Source organism: Arachis ipaensis, chromosome B2 (assembly GCF_059453495.1).
Source record: "Arachis ipaensis isolate K30076 ecotype BB chromosome B2, ASM5945349v1, whole genome shotgun sequence".
Taxonomy (NCBI): domain Eukaryota; kingdom Viridiplantae; phylum Streptophyta; class Magnoliopsida; order Fabales; family Fabaceae; genus Arachis; species Arachis ipaensis.
The window spans coordinates 2,796,629-2,814,186 of NC_142437.1; the positions used below are offsets into that span (position 1 = coordinate 2,796,629).

Sequence of the window (17,558 nt, forward strand, 5' to 3'; positions counted from 1 at the left end):
ATCATATCACATTATACAAAATTAATGAATTAAGTTTTCAATCACATGGCAAAAATTAAAGGTAACAATAGAGAAGTTAATGGCAAAAATGAAAATTACTTTGTATGCACCTTCCAAATTAATAGAGAGCTAGAAAGACAGTCCCACAAAGGACATCAATATTTAATTATTAGGACCCTCAGACCCCTGTATCGTTAATTATCTTTGTCTTGTTGCCAACAAATTATTGACAACTGCTTCTTCATCTTAACTGTAAGCTTTGATATACCAACACACACTTCGGTTACAAAGCCTGCAAGCGTTGCGTTTTTTACTCACCTTCATATCTAAATTTCCGATCACTTGTTGAGATCATATCATGGCTGGTGAACTTGTTGGTGGAGCATTTCTTAATGGCTTCCTTAACGTTGTCTTTGACAGGCTCCTTACAACTGATGCTGTCAACTTGGTCCTGGGAAAGAAGCTTGGCCGTGACTTGGTTGAAAGGCTGAAGACTACTCTGTTGGGTGCTGAAGCTCTTGTTGCTGATGCTGAGATGAAGCAGTTTGGCAATTCATCGGTGAAGGAGTGGCTCGATAATCTCAGGGATGCTGTTTACTGTGCTGAGGACTTGCTCGACTCTGTCCTCATCAAAGCTAAAACGGGAGAAAAGGTACGGTCTTCCTGGCCTATTAGCTTCTTCAAGGACCGGCATAGGGAGATGGTAGATAGGATGGAAGAGGTGGTTACAAGAATACAGCATCTTGGAAACCAAAAAGATTCCCTTGGTCTTGAAAAGATTCCCACTGGTGGCTCATCATGGAGGACTCCAACCAGTTCTCTTGAGAGAGGGAATGTGTATGGCAGGGAGGATGACCAGAAGGCCTTAGTCCAGATGCTGAAGGACAACAATGAGCATCACCTGTCTGTGATAGCTATTGTTGGCATAGGTGGGGTTGGTAAAACAACTTTAGCCCAATGGCTGTACAACAATCAGGAGGAGTTCATGAAGGGATTTGATCTGAAAGCATGGGTTTGCGTTTCGGAGAAGTTTGAAGTTGCTGAGACTACAAAGAATGTCATAAAGCAGCTCCATGGAGGTACTTGTAGTCTCGATGATTTCAATTCACTTCACAATGCTTTGAAAGGAGAATTGTCCAATAAGAAGTTCTTTCTTGTTCTTGATGATGTTTGGAGTGATGATGCTGACAAATGGAGAAATTTTATGACCCCTTTCCAACAAAATGGGAATAAGGGAAGTATTCTTCTTCTGACTACTCGGGAAGAAAATGTTGCTTCCGCAGTTCAAAATTGTCACCCTTATTTTCTCAGGAAGTTGTCGGAGGACCATTGTTGGTCAGTGTTTGCGGAAAATGCATCTTTTCCACAATCAAATTGGAGTGCAGCACTTGAAGAAATAGGCAGAAAGATTGTCAAGAAGTGCGATGGCTTGCCATTAGCTGCAGAAACACTTGGTCGCTTGTTACGTACTAAGCATGATGTTGAGGAATGGAACAAGATACTAATGAGTCATATTTGGGAATTTTCGGTGGAGAAGAGTAAGATTATTCCAGCATTACTGATAAGTTACTTCCATCTTCCTCCACATTTAAAGGGTTGTTTTGTTTACTGTGCTCTATATCCCAAAGATTATAAATTTGAGAAGGATGAATTAATCCTTATGTGGATAGCAGAAGATCTTTTACCACCACCAAAGAGAGGAGAGAGTTTAGAAGAAGTTGGTTGCGAGTGTTTTGATGAACTTACTTCCAGATTATTTTTCACGAAGAGTGAAGGCTTTCGTCATTATTTTGTGATGCATGATCTCTTGCATGACTTAGCAATATTCCTTGCTGGAGACTTCTACTGCAACTCAGAAGAACTTGGTAAAGAGGAGGAGATAAAGATTCAGACTCGGCATTTGTTTGTGGATTTATATCATTGTAGCTCAAAACTTTATAATTCTATTTCTAAAGTAGAATCTTTGAGAACATTATTATTGTTGGACGATTTCTCATCTCCCGACTCCAACACTGAAGCGGCAACATATGAGATATTATCAAAGTGTAAATACTTGAGAGCTTTATCCTTCTGTAAACGTAAAATGAGAGGTTTATCCTTCAGTGTACCTGTTGTGGTGCCTGATTCAATTAAAGAATTAGTCCATCTGCGCTACTTGGATCTGTCTTGGTCGAATATTAAGACATTGCCAGAGTCTTTGTGCAACTTGTCTAATTTGCAAACCTTGAAGTTGTATCATTGTCGTAAGCTAACTACGCTGCCTAGTGGTTTGCATAAACTTTTGAAGTTGCAACATCTCGATATTAGAAAAACTGCTTTGGAAGAAATGCCCAGAAAAATAAGCGAATTGAAAGAGTTGCACGTTTTAAGTTCCTTTGTTGTCGGCAAGCATGAAGACAATGGAATCCATGAGCTAGGGGGGCTGGAAAATCTTCATGGACCCCTTGAGATTAAGAAGTTGGAGAATATTGTTGATGTGAAAGAAGCAGAGAGTGCAAAGATAATGGATAAGAAGCACATTCATCAATTATGGTTGGAATGGTCTTCAGGCGAAGATATGGTTTCAAGCTCAGAAAGAGAAAAAGTCATGCTTGATAAGTTGCAACCGCAGAATGGGTTGAAAAAGTTGAAAATCAAGGGATACAAGGGTACAATATTTCCAGATTGGTTGGGGAACTGTTCCTACCAAAACATGACACGCGTATCTCTAGAGTCTTGCAAGAATTGCTGCATGCTGCCCTCACTTGGACAGCTGCCATCTCTTAAGTCCCTCAGCATTGGAGTTTTGGATCAGCTGAGGAGTATTGGCGAGGAGTTTTACAAGAATGAAGGAGATCATCATTCTTCGCATATTGCACCGTTTCCCTCACTGGAGACTTTGGTATTTTATGACATGCCATGTTGGGAGGTGTGGCACGTATCTGAGTCGGAAACATTTCCTCAACTTAGGAAGTTTCAAATAACAAATTGCCCAATGTTGAAGGAAGAGATGCTTAATCAGGTCTTCTTTAGAATCGTTTCTTCTTTGTCGGATGTTTCCAAAGTTCGCAAACTAAGTATAGGCGACGAAATGTATCCACAGATGAAGACCATGATTCTTGATGGGGACAGTTTCTCAGTTAGGGGATGTGAATCTGTGAGGGAGTCTGCATTAAAGGCAATGAAGAGCATGAACCATCTAAGTTGCCTGCAAGAAATAGACATCTCAGGGTGTTCCTCTCATGTATCCTTTCCGGGCAATTGTTTTCCCAAATCTTTGCAAAAGCTGAAACTCTCCCAGTGTAGTAAACTAGAATTCCCAGAGCAACAGCAGCACAAGTATGATTTGGTAGACCTACAAATGGCATACAGCTGTGATTCACTGACTTCCTTGTCGTTGGATGTCTTTCCCAATCTCAAGAATCTCGGGATATATGAGTGTAGGAATCTGGAATCAGTGTCAATGTCAGAGGCACCACACGCTGCTCTTCAACGTCTCTCCATCAGTAGATGCGACAAATTAGTGTCATTAGCAGGAGAAGGACTGGCTGCACCCAACTTGACTCATCTCGGCGTCGCATATTGCAACAAGTTGGAGGCATTACCACGTGACATGAATAGTCTACTCCCAAGTTTAGACTCTCTCCGGATATATGGCTGCCCAAACATTTGCAGGTTGCCAGAGGGTGGTTTGTGGCCTAACTTGAAAGAGCTTCAAGTGGGAATTTGCGAACAACAAATGAGGGATCTATCATGGATGCCCAACTTCCACGCCCTCACTCTTCTTGCAATTGATGGTGCTATGTGTAAGAACATAAAGTCATACCCAGAGGTGGGTTCGCTGCCTCACCTTCCCTCTCTTACCACTCTGAGACTCTATCAATTTCCAAATCTGGAGACATTGGAGTGCAACGAGCTTCTCCGCCTCACCTCCCTTCAACAATTAATAATTCAAGAATGTGAGAACCTGGAGAATATGGAAGGAGAAAAGCTGCCTCCCTCTCTCTTGCTACTCAAAATTCAATACTGTGATTTGCTGGGAGAACACTGCAAGAACAAGCATCAACTAATCTGGCCCAAAATTTCCCACATTCGCACCATTGAAGTGGACTCCAAACAAATTGTCTGAACAGAGATTTCTGTGCAGGTAATTCTCTAATCTTCATGATTCACACAAGCTACCACAATTAAATTCACACATGCACAAGTCATACCAAAAAAATGATAGCTTGATTTGTGGAAAGAAAACAGTTAAACAATGGTGTTTTTTCTTTGCCTAATCTTTATGTTTATGCTTAACCAAATTCATTGTACATATCAAATTAAATACGGCTATTAAAATCGTTTACGAGATTGAAAATGTACTTGTTTCTAATCCTTTTTTTTTATCAAAGTTACCTATCGTGCTAGAAGATTCAAGGTAAAAGGAATCAGCATGAGGTATATAAGCTTTCAAAATAAAAGGATCAAATTATTGCTGTATAATCTTTTCTAACAGTAACTATTTCTTCCTTGTCTTGCTTGTATACAGAGATAGACTGTCCAACGTGCTATCTGAAATCATTGGTAACATATTGTACCATATCTATCCTTATCATCAGCAAGAACTAGAAGAGTAAGTTGGGATTTATGCCTTCAACTGCTTGCTGGATTTGTAACTCTTAAGTTGAATAGATGGAGAGTTATTCATATTATTATACACTCATCTAATGCCTTGTATAATTTCTTTTGAACACGCTATAGCTAATGTCATTAGAAGGTCAAGTTGCGATGAAGCCATCAGACAACAATTTCATCTCTATCAACTTCACTTATTGGTTAGACTCTATCCTTTTTTTTTTTTTTGAAATTATTATTTTTAAATAAACTAAAATATAGGCATACCATGAATTTAGCCAATGGTCTTTATCCTGGTATGTGCAGTTTGGACATATATAACTGTGCTTGGTTTTTCTGATGACAATCTCTTAGTCTTGAGCAGAGAAGGTCAAATATTCTGAAACCGAAAGAGTGTCAATTGCAGAAAAGGAGAGGGAAACTTAAAAGCTAAAATGTCGTGGATAATTAGCTGCTTGCAATGGTCAACAAGGAAAGTGGGAAACAACACCTTACAAGCTAGCTGCTAAGGGGGAAGAACCACTCTCCTTATATACAACATCAAGCATCCTATACTACTCGATGTGAGACTTTGAACACCCATAATACCCAAGTCCCTAACACAATGCATATATGAAGAGGCTTGATTGAGTATGATTAAGTTGTCCCTTTCAGCACATAATCTTTATATAAATTCAAACCATATTTACATTACCTTCATTCAATCAAAAGAAGTTATTTCTGTTTTAGCTTCAGGTTGGTATAGTTACTCTATTCCTCTCTGCAATTTACTTCAGGTTGGAGAATATGGCAGGAGAAAAGCTTCCTTTCTCTCTGTTACTATTTCAAATTCAAACACTGTCCTTTGCCCGGCAAACGCTATAAGAAGAAGAGTTGCAGCTAAACTCTTCATGAAGGTAACATAAACTTGATGGATCTAGAGGTATTGATCTTTGAAGCTGCTCTATCTCATATCATTTCTTATGGATACCAACTCAAATAGATTTTCCAGAGGCATCAAGGGATAGATAACTGCTGTGCTGGAGGATTTGCTTTCTTTCTGGTTTCAACCATTAAAATGCGCATTAGGCAGCTTCTGTGGCAATTGCAACTTGGTGAGCATGTAAGTACATTTGTCAAAATTTTGCATTGCGGTATTATTATTTTGATGTCAATCTTCTCTGAAGCTGAATCTGTCTCTTTCGGTTCTGTTTTTGAAGCTAAAAAGGAATGCAACAATGTTGAACACATCATTGTGTATTTATCAAGCAGGTTCTTATCATAGTCCTTCAACTTTGAGGTGTGATCGCTGTCCGTGCTCTCTAGCCAAAAAGTTCATAAACAACCGCTATCTATTGTATCATTGATTTCACCATTTAGTTGTTCTTGGACAAGAGTTCTGCATGTATGATTAGTATGTAGTGCTTGTAAGTTTTGAGACTTGTTTGTAGCTTTGATTTGGAAAATAGAGAATATTTTTACCTTCCCGTGGGTTTTTTCCCTCTCACATTGAGAGGTTTTTTCCCACGTTAAAATTTGGTGTTCTGTTGTTCTGTCTTCTCTTCAATTATTTGCTGGTATTGATGCTTCCGTATTATGCCTTTGACAGGTTTAGTTTATTCCCACCATGAATGATCATTTTACAATGTTAAATATCTTGCCTATGAAAATTATATTGAGGTGCATTCTATATAACTAGTAGTTTAATGTTTCTCTCTCCTTTTTTTATAAGAGAAAGAAAAGAATTAAAGAAAACTAAAAGCAATTCAATTTGACTGTACTAAACTCAGGAATATTGAAAATAATGCACCAACAAATTATCTTAGAAGGTTTTCATAGGTGTATACAAGAACTACTCTCTTCCTTGAATAAATGGAAGAGAAGAATCATCCTCTTCCAAAAGGAAATTCAGTTTCATTAGAAAAAACTTTTTCAAAAAAAAAATGTATGAAAAAAAAATATTGGTTCCCCCTTTCCCCCTAAATCATGGTCGAGGGGACGACAAGATTAGAAAATTGCTAAAAACATACAAGTTGTATGCTAGAATTACTGTCTGTTTGGGAAATACCAAAAAGCTACTTTTTTCAACTTTTGACTTATAGAAAGTTACATTAATGTGTTTGGTATAATTTTTTAGATAAACTTTTAACTTTTCAAAAAGTTATTCAAGAGCTTTTGAAGAAGTTAAAAAATGTGACTTCTCCTATTTTCAAAAGCTATTTTATCACTCTTATTTAATGCACAACTTTAAAACAAAGATTTCTATAATAACTATCCGAACTCAAAATAACTTACTTAAAAATTATTATTAATAAAAGTCTTTATATTTTAAGCTCCTTTTTTAAAAGAACTTATTTAAGAAGTTTAGCCAAACTGGCCCTTAGTATGTTACAAAGTTATTTTTATAAGTTGATAAAAATAATTGAAAAAAATCAATATCACTTGATAATTCTCAAATGAGATATATTTTTAGACGCAATAATAATAAATATGAGAAAAATATTTATTCTTGGATGCAGGAACAACCTTATTTTAGAGATGCAAGGCAATTAATGTCAATCACCAGAGTGAAAAGGTGTATAAGACTAAAAAGAGTGGTTTAGACATTAAATCATAACTAACTAACTAACTAAAGGTTGAATAAGGCAGCAAAAGACAAAGAAAAAGGATGTCCCAAAAAGACATTCATGATCAAGCTACCAATTAGTGCCGATTGTCTGGCTTCTAAGGACAAATTGGCAAATTCTGGAGTGGCAAGTTTTGCATTGATTGTGGATCCTAATTCTCTAAATGATCAAATAATGATATACTTTCTTACTTAAATTGCTTGTTCCACCAATTGAGCAATCATAGCCAAAATGACAAAAAAGTTACAGCTACATTTAATATTTGATTAGCCAGCCAGCAAGACCAATTCCCACAAGCATCCAACTATGAATTAGGCAATGATGATGATGATGCAATGATATTTCTTCTATCAAGATAGCTGGATGGTAGGCCTAGCATTAATGATAGTGTATAATATTCATTTTTCTTGTTCTTCATGTGTATTTATTTACCACTTTTTTTGTATAAGATGACTCACATTCAATATTCGATCCAAGTTACATAGCAATAGAATGATGAGTACATAATAAATACATAAAGAATAAAATAAAGAAAAAAAAAAAACAAATCATACAAGCTTTACTCTAGGTCTAATGCTCATAACAACTACACTCACAAAATGACAGGCACTTAATTTATGATGGGGCCATAAGTTATGATGGACCAGAATGAGACAAAGGTAGTTTGATACTACAGTTTGAACAACTTGAAAATATTAATACTTTTTATTCAACATTTGAGCTACTTTTGTCGTATAAAGCAGAAGGACATCAAAATTTTGATTTTTAGTAATAATGAATATGAGTATACAATGAATCCTAAATTGTGGTGGGAGAGGAAATTATGCAGCAAAAAATACACTCATTGCATGTTGTCCAGATTGAGGTAGAAATTAATATAGGCAAACTACTAAAACCAAAAATAATAAATACATAGCTACATTTACCATTTAACAACTATCATCTCAATCTAGTGGGATGGGCAAGATTTTACTACTATTATCATCTTCACTTTGATCAGTGATCTCTCCACCTAGTCGCTTTCTCTCTCTGCTAGAGTTCTTTTGCTCATGATGATGATAATTGCGATAGGATCGCGACGATTCTCCTCCGGTCCTCTGCTCCTACAAGAAAGAATGATAAAGTAGTGATAAATGAGAATCAGATTATAGCAATGCTGAATCATCTTGCTTTTGCTCTCCAGTTATGTATAATGTAGAGTTCAAGAAAGGGAAAGAACATACGTCACGGAATAGGATCTCGTCGGCCTCAAGCATGTGGATTATATGTCCGATTTTAGGTCTCTTTGTGGCATCAGGATCAACACATTTAAGAGCAACCAACAGAGCAAGCTTAAGAGCCTTTGAAGACGGCTTTTCAGGAAGGTTCGGATCAATGAGTTCCTCTGATTTTCTATTGCCAACCATAGTTTTCAACCACTCAATTAAATTAACCTGCAAATATACCAAATTCTAGTTAGGAAAACAGAAAAAGAGAGAAAATAATCAGCATAGAACAGTGTAAGAAGATTAAAACCAAAACTGTATACTATTATTGGTTATAGCCTCTAACCTCTCCTTGGGGTTTACTATAATCAACGGGACTTCTTCCGGTAATTATTTCCATATTAAATATCTCAAACTATAAACGTCACTCTTCTCAGTCAGCATGCATATTCCAGTGCAACATAACTACAGAACAAGAAAAGGAGAACATGAACTTTGAAGCCTAAAATATTTGAGTATAGAAAGTCTTTCTGCAGCTTCATTTCCTCAGAGAACGAGTGCATTCTAGAGACATACACACATACACTCATACTTGTTGCTCAAGTGTTGGGCTTCTTAGTGTTTCTAATTAAAAACTAAAAAGGCTTCTTAGTGTTTCTAATTAAAAACATTCGTGTGCTTCCTTATTGGTGTTATTCTTTAAGGTGAAATTTGTTTTGATAGCCTAGACTGAACTTTGGTTCTTGAAGGCTTACTTATCTATTCCTAAGAAGAATTGAAATAAAAAATACTTTTGGTTTGAGATGAACTTTGGAGGTGTTCCAGTCTGAAGCTGTCACTTACTTTTTAAAGATAAACACTATATTCTTAGTACACGGTTACCTGTAATATCAAGAAATTGTGTGTTTATCAATTTGTATCAGTAGATGTGTGTGTAAGATGAATATTGTATATATTAGAAAACTGTTCATCCGATGTTAATTAAGTTGTTAGTGAAATGCAATTAACCTGTAAGAAATAGAATCAAATTGAACTTTAGCATCCTCGAATTCAAGGCATTTCTGAATTGAAGCAGTAATAACTGTAAGGGAATGGCTCAAACCTATTAAAACAGAGAATAGCTCATGATCCTATCTATGGTCATTGTATATTCTCTTCAAAATTTTACAATATGGAGGACTATATAGCTTCCAAAACTCTTATTGAAAAATTTAAAGTATAGTTTATCTCTCAAAGAAGAAAGAAATAAGAAGTTAAAAAAAAAAAAGAAACAATCACAAGTGTCTCAATCAGTAAAAAGAATTGCAGAAAACTGTACTACTGCCTTTCTCGCACGAAATTGAAACCTTCCTCGACTTGTATTTTTGTTGCGTCTTTCATGAATTAAAAACACAAAGATGAGCCATTATTACAAAAATTTAGATCGAATTCTTAAAACTTTCTAATATTATAATTTTGGATAAGCCAATAAGTTTTAAAAATTTCTGTTAGATCAAATTGTATCAGGTTATGGTTTTACATGTTTAATTTATTCTTCCATTTCAATCTCAACTACCTTGCCGTTCACTACAAATTCATTCCATTGCATGCATTATTAACTTTTATTAGAAATAATCATTTTAGAATTCTTTAGTTTATGTTTCTTTAGTCTTTGTATTTTATCTATAAGTAGAAACAAAAAAAAATCTCTCTCTCTCTCTCTCTATTATTTGGTGTTGAGTTTTTTTACTAACAAAAATATATATATTTTATAAGGAAAAAAGAAAAAGAAAAAATCTACTAGTCGATACTAAATCCAAGAAAATACTGCTTGATAACTACCTGTAAATCTGTAATAGCTAAAATATCCGGATTTAGATCTTTTAAATTTTGAATTTCACTCTACAGGTAAAGTGTGATCTCTTGTCATTTATTTCATTAGTGGGATTAAGAGAAAGTATGAGAGATAAACCGGTGAACCGACAATACCAATCCGATCCAATATTCTGATATTCAGACCGCATAAGGTAAAAACCGGTGAAAACCGGTCAAACCCGGACTGAACCCCTGTCTTCAGGGAAATAGAAGTCATCCATTGACCATTACCGTGGACTATTATTTTTCGTATTAATATAGATGCAAATTATAATACATATACATATCTTTCATCAAATAGTTTACTTCTATTTAATTTATTTTAATTTTAGTTATAAACTCACTCATTCTTAAATTAATTATATTTTTATTTAACAATAATTATAAATTCACTCATTTTTTTTATAATTATACAATATCTATTAATATTATTTTTAAATAAATACTTGTAATATATAACAGTATAAAAGATATAAATTAATTAATTATTAAAATTTAAAATAATAACTATTTTTATATAAAAATAAAATAAAAATATTTATGATAAAGTAAAATTAACAAAATACTTATTGTTTTTGTTCCGTATTGTTTTAGAATAGTTAGATATTCTTAAAATATTAGTGAAAATATATTTTTTAAATTTTAATTTCACATTTTTTACTATTTTTTATTTTTTATTTATATAGGACTGGGTTAATCGGTTCAACCATCCATCGGTTGACCAATGATCCAATGACTCAGTAGTTTGACCGGTTCGATCATCGGTTCGGTTCTGACAACTATGTCTGAAAGTAAAAAGTCAAAATTTAGAGGATCCAAATTCAAAATACCATAACTCTCAATCTGATGCTGAGTAGTAACTAATATGCTATATAGCATAACTACTTTTTTTTTTCTAGTTTCCTATGGTATTCTCGAACTGCTAAGACTTAATTAAGTGGATTAGTGAGCTAACTATCATCCCAACCATCTTGGTTTGCATAATTACTTCTATTTGATATGTTTGAGAGAGACCAGTATAGTAGTACTGTTGATATTTGAACCTGGTCCCATAACATAACACGTTGCTTGAAAGTTGAAACTTTCCACAAGACGAGTTGAGGTCAATGTCCTCTAGCTAACAAGTTAGAAGCACCACACAATCATAAAGGGAATACACTGAATGAAGCTGAATTATTCGAACTTGGAAGAAGGACCAACCAACTCCTCATCACATCACATTATACGAAATTTCCACAAAAATCTACAATTTCCACGTCTAGCAATCACATCGCTTGTTTCAAAGTTTTGGAAATGAAAGGTAACAACAAAAATGAAAGGCAAAAATGAAAATTACGTTGCAGGAACCTTCCAAATTCCAAAATAACAATCAAATTATTAGCCCCTCAGACCCTGTATGGTCAATTGTCTTTGTCTTATTGCCAATAAATTATTGAGAACTACTTCTTCATCTTCACTGTAAGCTTTGATAAACCAATACACAGTTCGGTTACGAAGCCTGCAAGCGTTGCATTTTTACTCACCTTCATATCTAAATTTCCGATCACTTGTTGAGATCATATCATGGCTGCTGCACTTGTTGGTGGAGCTTTTCTTTCTGGCTTCATTAATGTTGTCTTTAACAGGCTCCTTACAATTGAAGTACCACGACAGTTTTAAAACTTATAATATATAATATATATCCAAAAATTTATATAACTAGAAGCCCGATGAAGGAATAAAGCTCAAATTGCATATAGCGAAATTACGAAACACGAAGCGTTCACACACTATCACTAAATGCGTAGGCACGAACAGAGAAAGGACATAATATATATAAAACTTTATAGATAGCTCTAGGATACACAAGGTAATAATTAAATTAAACAATATATATACAAAAAGATGACTAGTCACAACCTGTTGAATTTAGGCCGGCTAGTCAAATTGAATACAGCAGAATTATGAGGTTTTAAAAAAAAAACAGCAACAATCTATCTCTCAAAGTTTTCAAAAGTAAAGCCTCTAAGGCAACAAGGTTATATAAATACAAAGGATGAGAGAGCGACTACATCAAAATAAAGCAAAATAAAACAAGGAAGAAACTATACTCCGCTTTGTCACCATCTCGCAACTCACCGAGGTGGGTTACGACCTGCATTTGAAAAACAACAACATATCGTATGAGAACCGGAGGTTTTCAGTATGGTAACAGTGTCCAGTATATAAGATGTAATGTTCTGGGACGCCAAAGGCAATCCTAGAACTTCACACCGATACAGATATTCAAGCTTAGAATAAATAAATAAGTTAAACCATAAACAGGGTATTCTATCTTAGGGGATTTCTAACTAACATAGCACCGCTGTCCCACAGCCTTCGCCAGCCTAACCTCCATGCGATCCCATCGCCACCGCCTGCCGAGCCTCCTCAATCCCAGTAGAAAACACAGTTAATGCAAACAAGTAAGGCACAAGTGATATACATATACAGCAAGTAAACAAATAGCAAGTAGACATGTGATTCATTTAGGCCTAACTGAAGTTAAGCAAAGCAAACAAGTATATAGAAGATGCATATGATGAATGTCTGTCCTATTAACTCGTGATATCACTTGTCAGTCTATAAATGCCAACCCAACACATCCTCCCGGATGTAGCCTTCATGTCATGCCAGAGATATAGACTCTGCACACTCATGCAGCAGAGAAGTCTGCTATGCCAGAGATATAGGCTCTGCACATTCATGCAGCAGGGAGTCTGTCACGCCAGAGATATAGGCTCTGCACACTCATGCAGTAGGGAGTCTGCCACGTTAGAGATATAGACTCTGCACGCTCATGCAGCAGAGAAGGAATCAACAACAACTGTCTCACCATAAATAATTACAAGGATATAGTGTCTGGTAGGGGTGTTCATGGTTTGGTTAATCTAAAAACCAAACCAGTTTTTTGGTTAACCAAAAATATAGTATTAGTTAATTAACCAAATTGGTTTTACATGATGAAACTGGTTATTAACCGGTTAGTGAAATTCAAAATCGGTTTTTAACCGGTTATTAAAATAAAAACTAGTTTTTAAAAAATAACCGCTTTTATATAGAAAAACCGATTTCTACATTAAAAAATCAGTATAAAAACCGGTTTTTACACCAAAAACCGATTTTTATACCTTAAAATTGGTTTTTACATGTAAAAAAATATTTTTACACAAAAATTAATACTTTTACATACCAAAACCCAAATTTTTAAACCTTTTTTTAATTGAATTTTTTTAATCTAATTTTTTTTTTCTTTTTAAATGATACAAGTAACATTTGTAAATAATGAAATCCCTTCCATTACTTTCGTTCTTTTTTCTTTCCTATCTCTTTTTAACATTTTCTATAAATAATTTTTTCTAATATAAATAATTTTCTTTCTAAATGATACAAGTAACATTTTCTTATCTCCTTCTTTCCATCTCTCGCCATCTCTCTCCCCCTTCTCTTCTCTCTTCCTTCTCTCTCTCTCTTTCTCCCATTCCCCTCTTTCTCCCCCTCCCCTCTCTTTCTCTTCCTCTCTCTCCCCTCTCTCCCCCTCCTCTCTCTCTCTCCTCTTCTCTTCCTCCTCTCTTTCTTTTCTCTCTCTTCCCCTCCTCTCTATCTATCTCTCTCTCCCCTTCCCCTTTTTCTCCCCCTCTCTTTTCTCTCTCTCCCCTTCCCTCTTTCTCTCTCCCACCTCTCCCTCTCTCCTTCTCTCTACTCTCCTTTCTTTTCTCTCTCTCCTTCTCTTTTTCTATCTCTCGTCTCTCCTTCTCTCTCTCTCCATCCTCTCTCTCCTCTCTCTTTCTCTCTCTTTGTCCCCTTTCTCTTCCTCTTTCTCTCTCTTCTTCTCTCTCTCATATCCTTCTTCTCTCTTCTTATCTCTCTCTCTTTTTTCTTTCTCCTCCTCTATCTTCTCTTCCTCTCTCTCTTCTCTCTCACTTTAGAGAGAAGAGGGATAGAGATTGAGAGAAGGTTGAGAGAGAAAGAGAAAAGAGAGAGTAAGAAAAGAAAGAGGAGAAGGAGAGAAAAGAAAGAGAGGAAGACAAGGGGAGAGAGAAAGAAGAAAAGGAAAGAGAGAGAAGCGAGAGAGAGAAAGAGAGAAAAGAAAAAAAAGAGAGAGAAAGAGAGGGGAGGAAAAGGAGAGAGAGAGAGAGAGAGAGAGAGAGGAGGGGAGAGAGAGAAAGAGAGAGAAGGAAAAAGAGAGGAGAAAGGAGAGAGATATGGGAGAGAGAGAGAGAGAGAAGGAGAGGAGAGGAGAGAGAGATAGGAGGGGAGAGAGAGGAGGAGAGATAGAAAAAGGGAAAAGGTAATTAGAGAGAGGAAGGGGAGGAAAGAGAGGAAGAGAGAGAAGGGAGGGGAAAAGAGGGCAAGGAGAGAGAGAGGAAGTGAGATAGCGGAGAGAAGGAGAGAGAGACAGAGAGAGAAGGAGAGAAAGAGAGAGAGGGAGAGAAGGAAAGAGAGAAAGAGGGAAGGGGAGAGCGACAAGGGAGAGAGAAAGAAAGATGAGGGAGAGAGAGAGAGAGAGAGAGAGAGAGAGAGAATGGGAGGGGAGAGAGAGAGAGGAGGGAGAGGGGAAAGAGAGAAAGAGAGGAAGAAAGGGAAAGAGAGAGATAGGGGAGAAAGAGGGAAAAGAGAGAGAGAGAGAGAGAGAGAGAGAGAGAGAGAGAGAGAGAAAAGGGGGAGAAAGAGGGAGAGAGAAGCGGAGAGAGAGGGAAAGGAGAGAGAGAAGGGGAGAGGAGATAAAGAGGAAAATGAGTGAGAGAGAAGGGAGAGAGAGAGGGGGGAGGAAGGGGGAGAGAGAGGGAGAGGGGAGAGAAATGGGGGGAAAGAAGAGAGAGAAGGGAGAAAGAGGAGGGAGAGAGAGAGAGAGAGAGGAGGGGGAGAGAAAAAAGGAGAGGACAAAGAGGAGGAGGACAAAGAGGAAAATGAGAGAGAGGGGAGGGAGAAAAGGGAAAAAGAGAGATATGAGGAGAGAGAGAATGGAGAGAAAGAGGAAAGAGAGAGAGAGAGAGGGAGAGAGAGAGAGAGAGAAGAAGAGAAAGAAGGGAGGGAGAGATAAAGAGAGAAGAAGGGGGAGAGGGAGAGGAAGATGGAGAGGGAGGGAGGGAGAGAGAGAGAAAGAGTATGTAATTTGGTTTTGAAATTAGGTTTTGATTTTAATTTGGTTTTGGTTTTGGTTAACCAGTTAAAAACCGATTTTTTTTTAATTTGGTTTTGGTTAACCAATTCTATAAAATATGGATATGATTTTTAAAATTGTTTTATTAAACTGGTTAACCAAAATGTGGTTATGGTTTTTTAACCGGTTAACCACATTTTGGTTTTTTTATGAACACCCCTAGTGTCTGGTACACTCTTGCAGCAGAAAAATTGCCACGCCAGGGATATAGGCCCTGCACACTCTCATATAATCCAATAATTTCATCATTTCTTTCCAAGTTCTCAACTCATCATAACCATCACCGGTTTTTAATTTCTCAAATTCATCATAAGCATTCCCATTTCTCAAAAATCTCTTCAACCATATACTTCACAACTCAACATTCACCAATTCAAACTAGAAATTACACAAACCTTCCAAAACTTATGTCGTTGGCTCTAAACTCATAACTAAAAATACCCATGTTTATTCACTTATTATTTTCTCCCTTGATTCAAAGCCTAAAATACTAGCAAAAAGATTTTAAACAAGTATTACGGAAGTTTGCAAGCTTGCCGGAAAGGTAAAATAGTTAAAAACAGGGTTTTAGATGAAAAACAGGGCTTGTGCATACACACAGGATTGTGTGCGTACGCACAACTTGCAAAATTCGTCGGGTGTGTATGCGCACCAGATTGTGCGAATGCTCTCAACAGTAGGAATATCCATATGTGTGCGTTCGCACCAGAGTGTGCGTACGCACGTTTTCTGAAAATCACAGGGTGTGCGTATGCACAAGTGAAAATGTGGCCCCTGTTCAGAACACGCGCACAGCAGTGTGCGTGCGCACATAAACCAAAACTCAATTTCTGCAACATCACAGAAATTAGATTTTTGACACCGACTTCCAATAATCATATCTTTTTCTACAAAATTCCGATTTTCACAAAATCTATACCGTTTTAAAGCACTTTGAATTATCTTTAATTTGATACCAAATTTAATCAATTTCAAAAACTGTAGCTCAAGATATAATCCACCAAACTTGGCCTAAAACTGTAACTCATTTTGTTGCTTTCTTCTTTATGTCGTAGATTCTTGTGAAGGCATATTTTTTATGAATTGTTGAGTTGTATGCACCTTCTATTGTGTTGTTTGTTCTATCTTTAATTTGCATGTATGTTCTTCTTCCGAAGATGTGTCTTAAATTTGTATGATTTTCTTTCTCCTTAATCTCTTGATGGGTATGTGATCTTCGTCTGATGATATTAGTGTTGGCGAAGTTGGTTTCTATAATCAATAAATGATTTAAATTAGAAATAAAAATAATGTCTTGAATAAGTGAATTTTTTCTGGAGTATTACCTGTTTTATTTGTTGTAATGGGTGTTGAGGTTCAGTGTTTTTTGTTGGAATAAATGTCTTGGTAACAGTGTATTATTGTTGACAATCTTTTTTGAGATTAAAATAATTTATTTTGACTTTAAATATAAGTGTAAGGTTGCACAAATTTTTCAATTGGGATGATATTTCAATGTCATTACTTTTCTAGAGTGTCATTAGATTTGAAGCAGTTGTGCCCAACACTTTTTGTTTCTTCACCATCAAATAGTACAAAAATTGTTGTAGTACTTTGATCTGAAATAAGTATTGGGTTAGTAACTAATAATTTGATAGATGTGATTATGAAAAGTATATAGAATTACCTTATTGTTGGATATTGTGGTGTTTGATTACATGTGCTACAAATGTAGTTGTCTCATTTTCATCTAATATAATTATTTCTAAGCAAAGAGGCTCCTCTTCGTTTGTGGTTGTTAATGTTTTTCATAAACGAACCACGTAAACTTTGATAAACCAATTGTCTGTTTGTTTGGTAATATTGTCCAAAGAATGATACTTCATTAAGTAAGTTTGAGATGTTGTGTAGTTTGGAAATAAATTTCTTGTGCTAAATTTGATGTTATTTGAAGAAATAGTGATAAGAGACTTATATAAGTAGGTCAAATAGAAATTTAAATATTTGTCACGTAAAATTTATTATGATTAATAATATTATTATGACATTTGTAATATGGATGTTTATTATATTTAATGAGTTATTTATAGAAATTAATTATTGGAGGTTATAAATTTATTGTATAATTTATTACAT

At 35.7% G+C, this 17,558-nt stretch overlaps 2 protein-coding genes across 11 annotated transcripts; one reads left to right on the forward strand and one right to left on the reverse strand.

The window, feature by feature from the left end:
* The first annotated feature begins 222 nt into the window (after window positions 1–222).
* Window positions 223–6,142, forward strand: LOC148572818 (putative disease resistance RPP13-like protein 1). 4 transcript variants are annotated; one of them, XM_088504567.1, is made up of 8 exons: window positions 223–4,126; window positions 4,374–4,419; window positions 4,511–4,594; window positions 4,723–4,796; window positions 4,961–5,226; window positions 5,373–5,492; window positions 5,579–5,698; window positions 5,796–6,142. In XM_088504567.1, the coding sequence occupies exon 1, from the start codon at window positions 359–361 to the stop codon at window positions 4,106–4,108; it is 3,750 nt and encodes a 1,249-aa protein (XP_088360693.1). In that variant the 5' UTR covers window positions 223–358; the 3' UTR covers window positions 4,109–4,126; window positions 4,374–4,419; window positions 4,511–4,594; window positions 4,723–4,796; window positions 4,961–5,226; window positions 5,373–5,492; window positions 5,579–5,698; window positions 5,796–6,142. The 4 variants fall into 4 exon arrangements, with proteins under 4 accessions (XP_088360693.1, XP_088360692.1, XP_088360690.1 ...); XM_088504566.1 differs by having other exon boundaries at window positions 223–4,419; XM_088504564.1 differs by lacking the exon at window positions 4,374–4,419.
* LOC107622232 (putative serine/threonine-protein kinase At1g01540) lies at window positions 5,832–9,940 on the reverse strand. 7 transcript variants are annotated; one of them, XR_015905088.1, is made up of 5 exons: window positions 9,510–9,786; window positions 8,754–9,415; window positions 8,426–8,635; window positions 6,058–8,305; window positions 5,832–5,974 (listed from the first exon to the last, which is right to left on the reverse strand). XR_015905088.1 is itself a non-coding variant. In XM_088504572.1 (5 exons), the coding sequence occupies exons 3-5, from the start codon at window positions 8,805–8,807 to the stop codon at window positions 8,147–8,149; spliced, it is 423 nt and encodes a 140-aa protein (XP_088360698.1). In that variant the 5' UTR covers window positions 8,808–8,872; window positions 9,290–9,415; window positions 9,510–9,790; the 3' UTR covers window positions 6,228–8,146. The 7 variants fall into 7 exon arrangements, 6 of the variants coding, with proteins under 6 accessions (XP_088360698.1, XP_088360696.1, XP_088360699.1 ...); XM_088504572.1 differs by lacking the exon at window positions 5,832–5,974 and having other exon boundaries at window positions 6,228–8,305; window positions 8,754–8,872; window positions 9,290–9,415; window positions 9,510–9,790; XM_088504570.1 differs by lacking the exon at window positions 5,832–5,974 and having other exon boundaries at window positions 6,228–8,305; window positions 8,754–8,872; window positions 9,251–9,415; window positions 9,510–9,790.
* Between the last annotated feature and the right edge of the window lie 7,618 nt (window positions 9,941–17,558).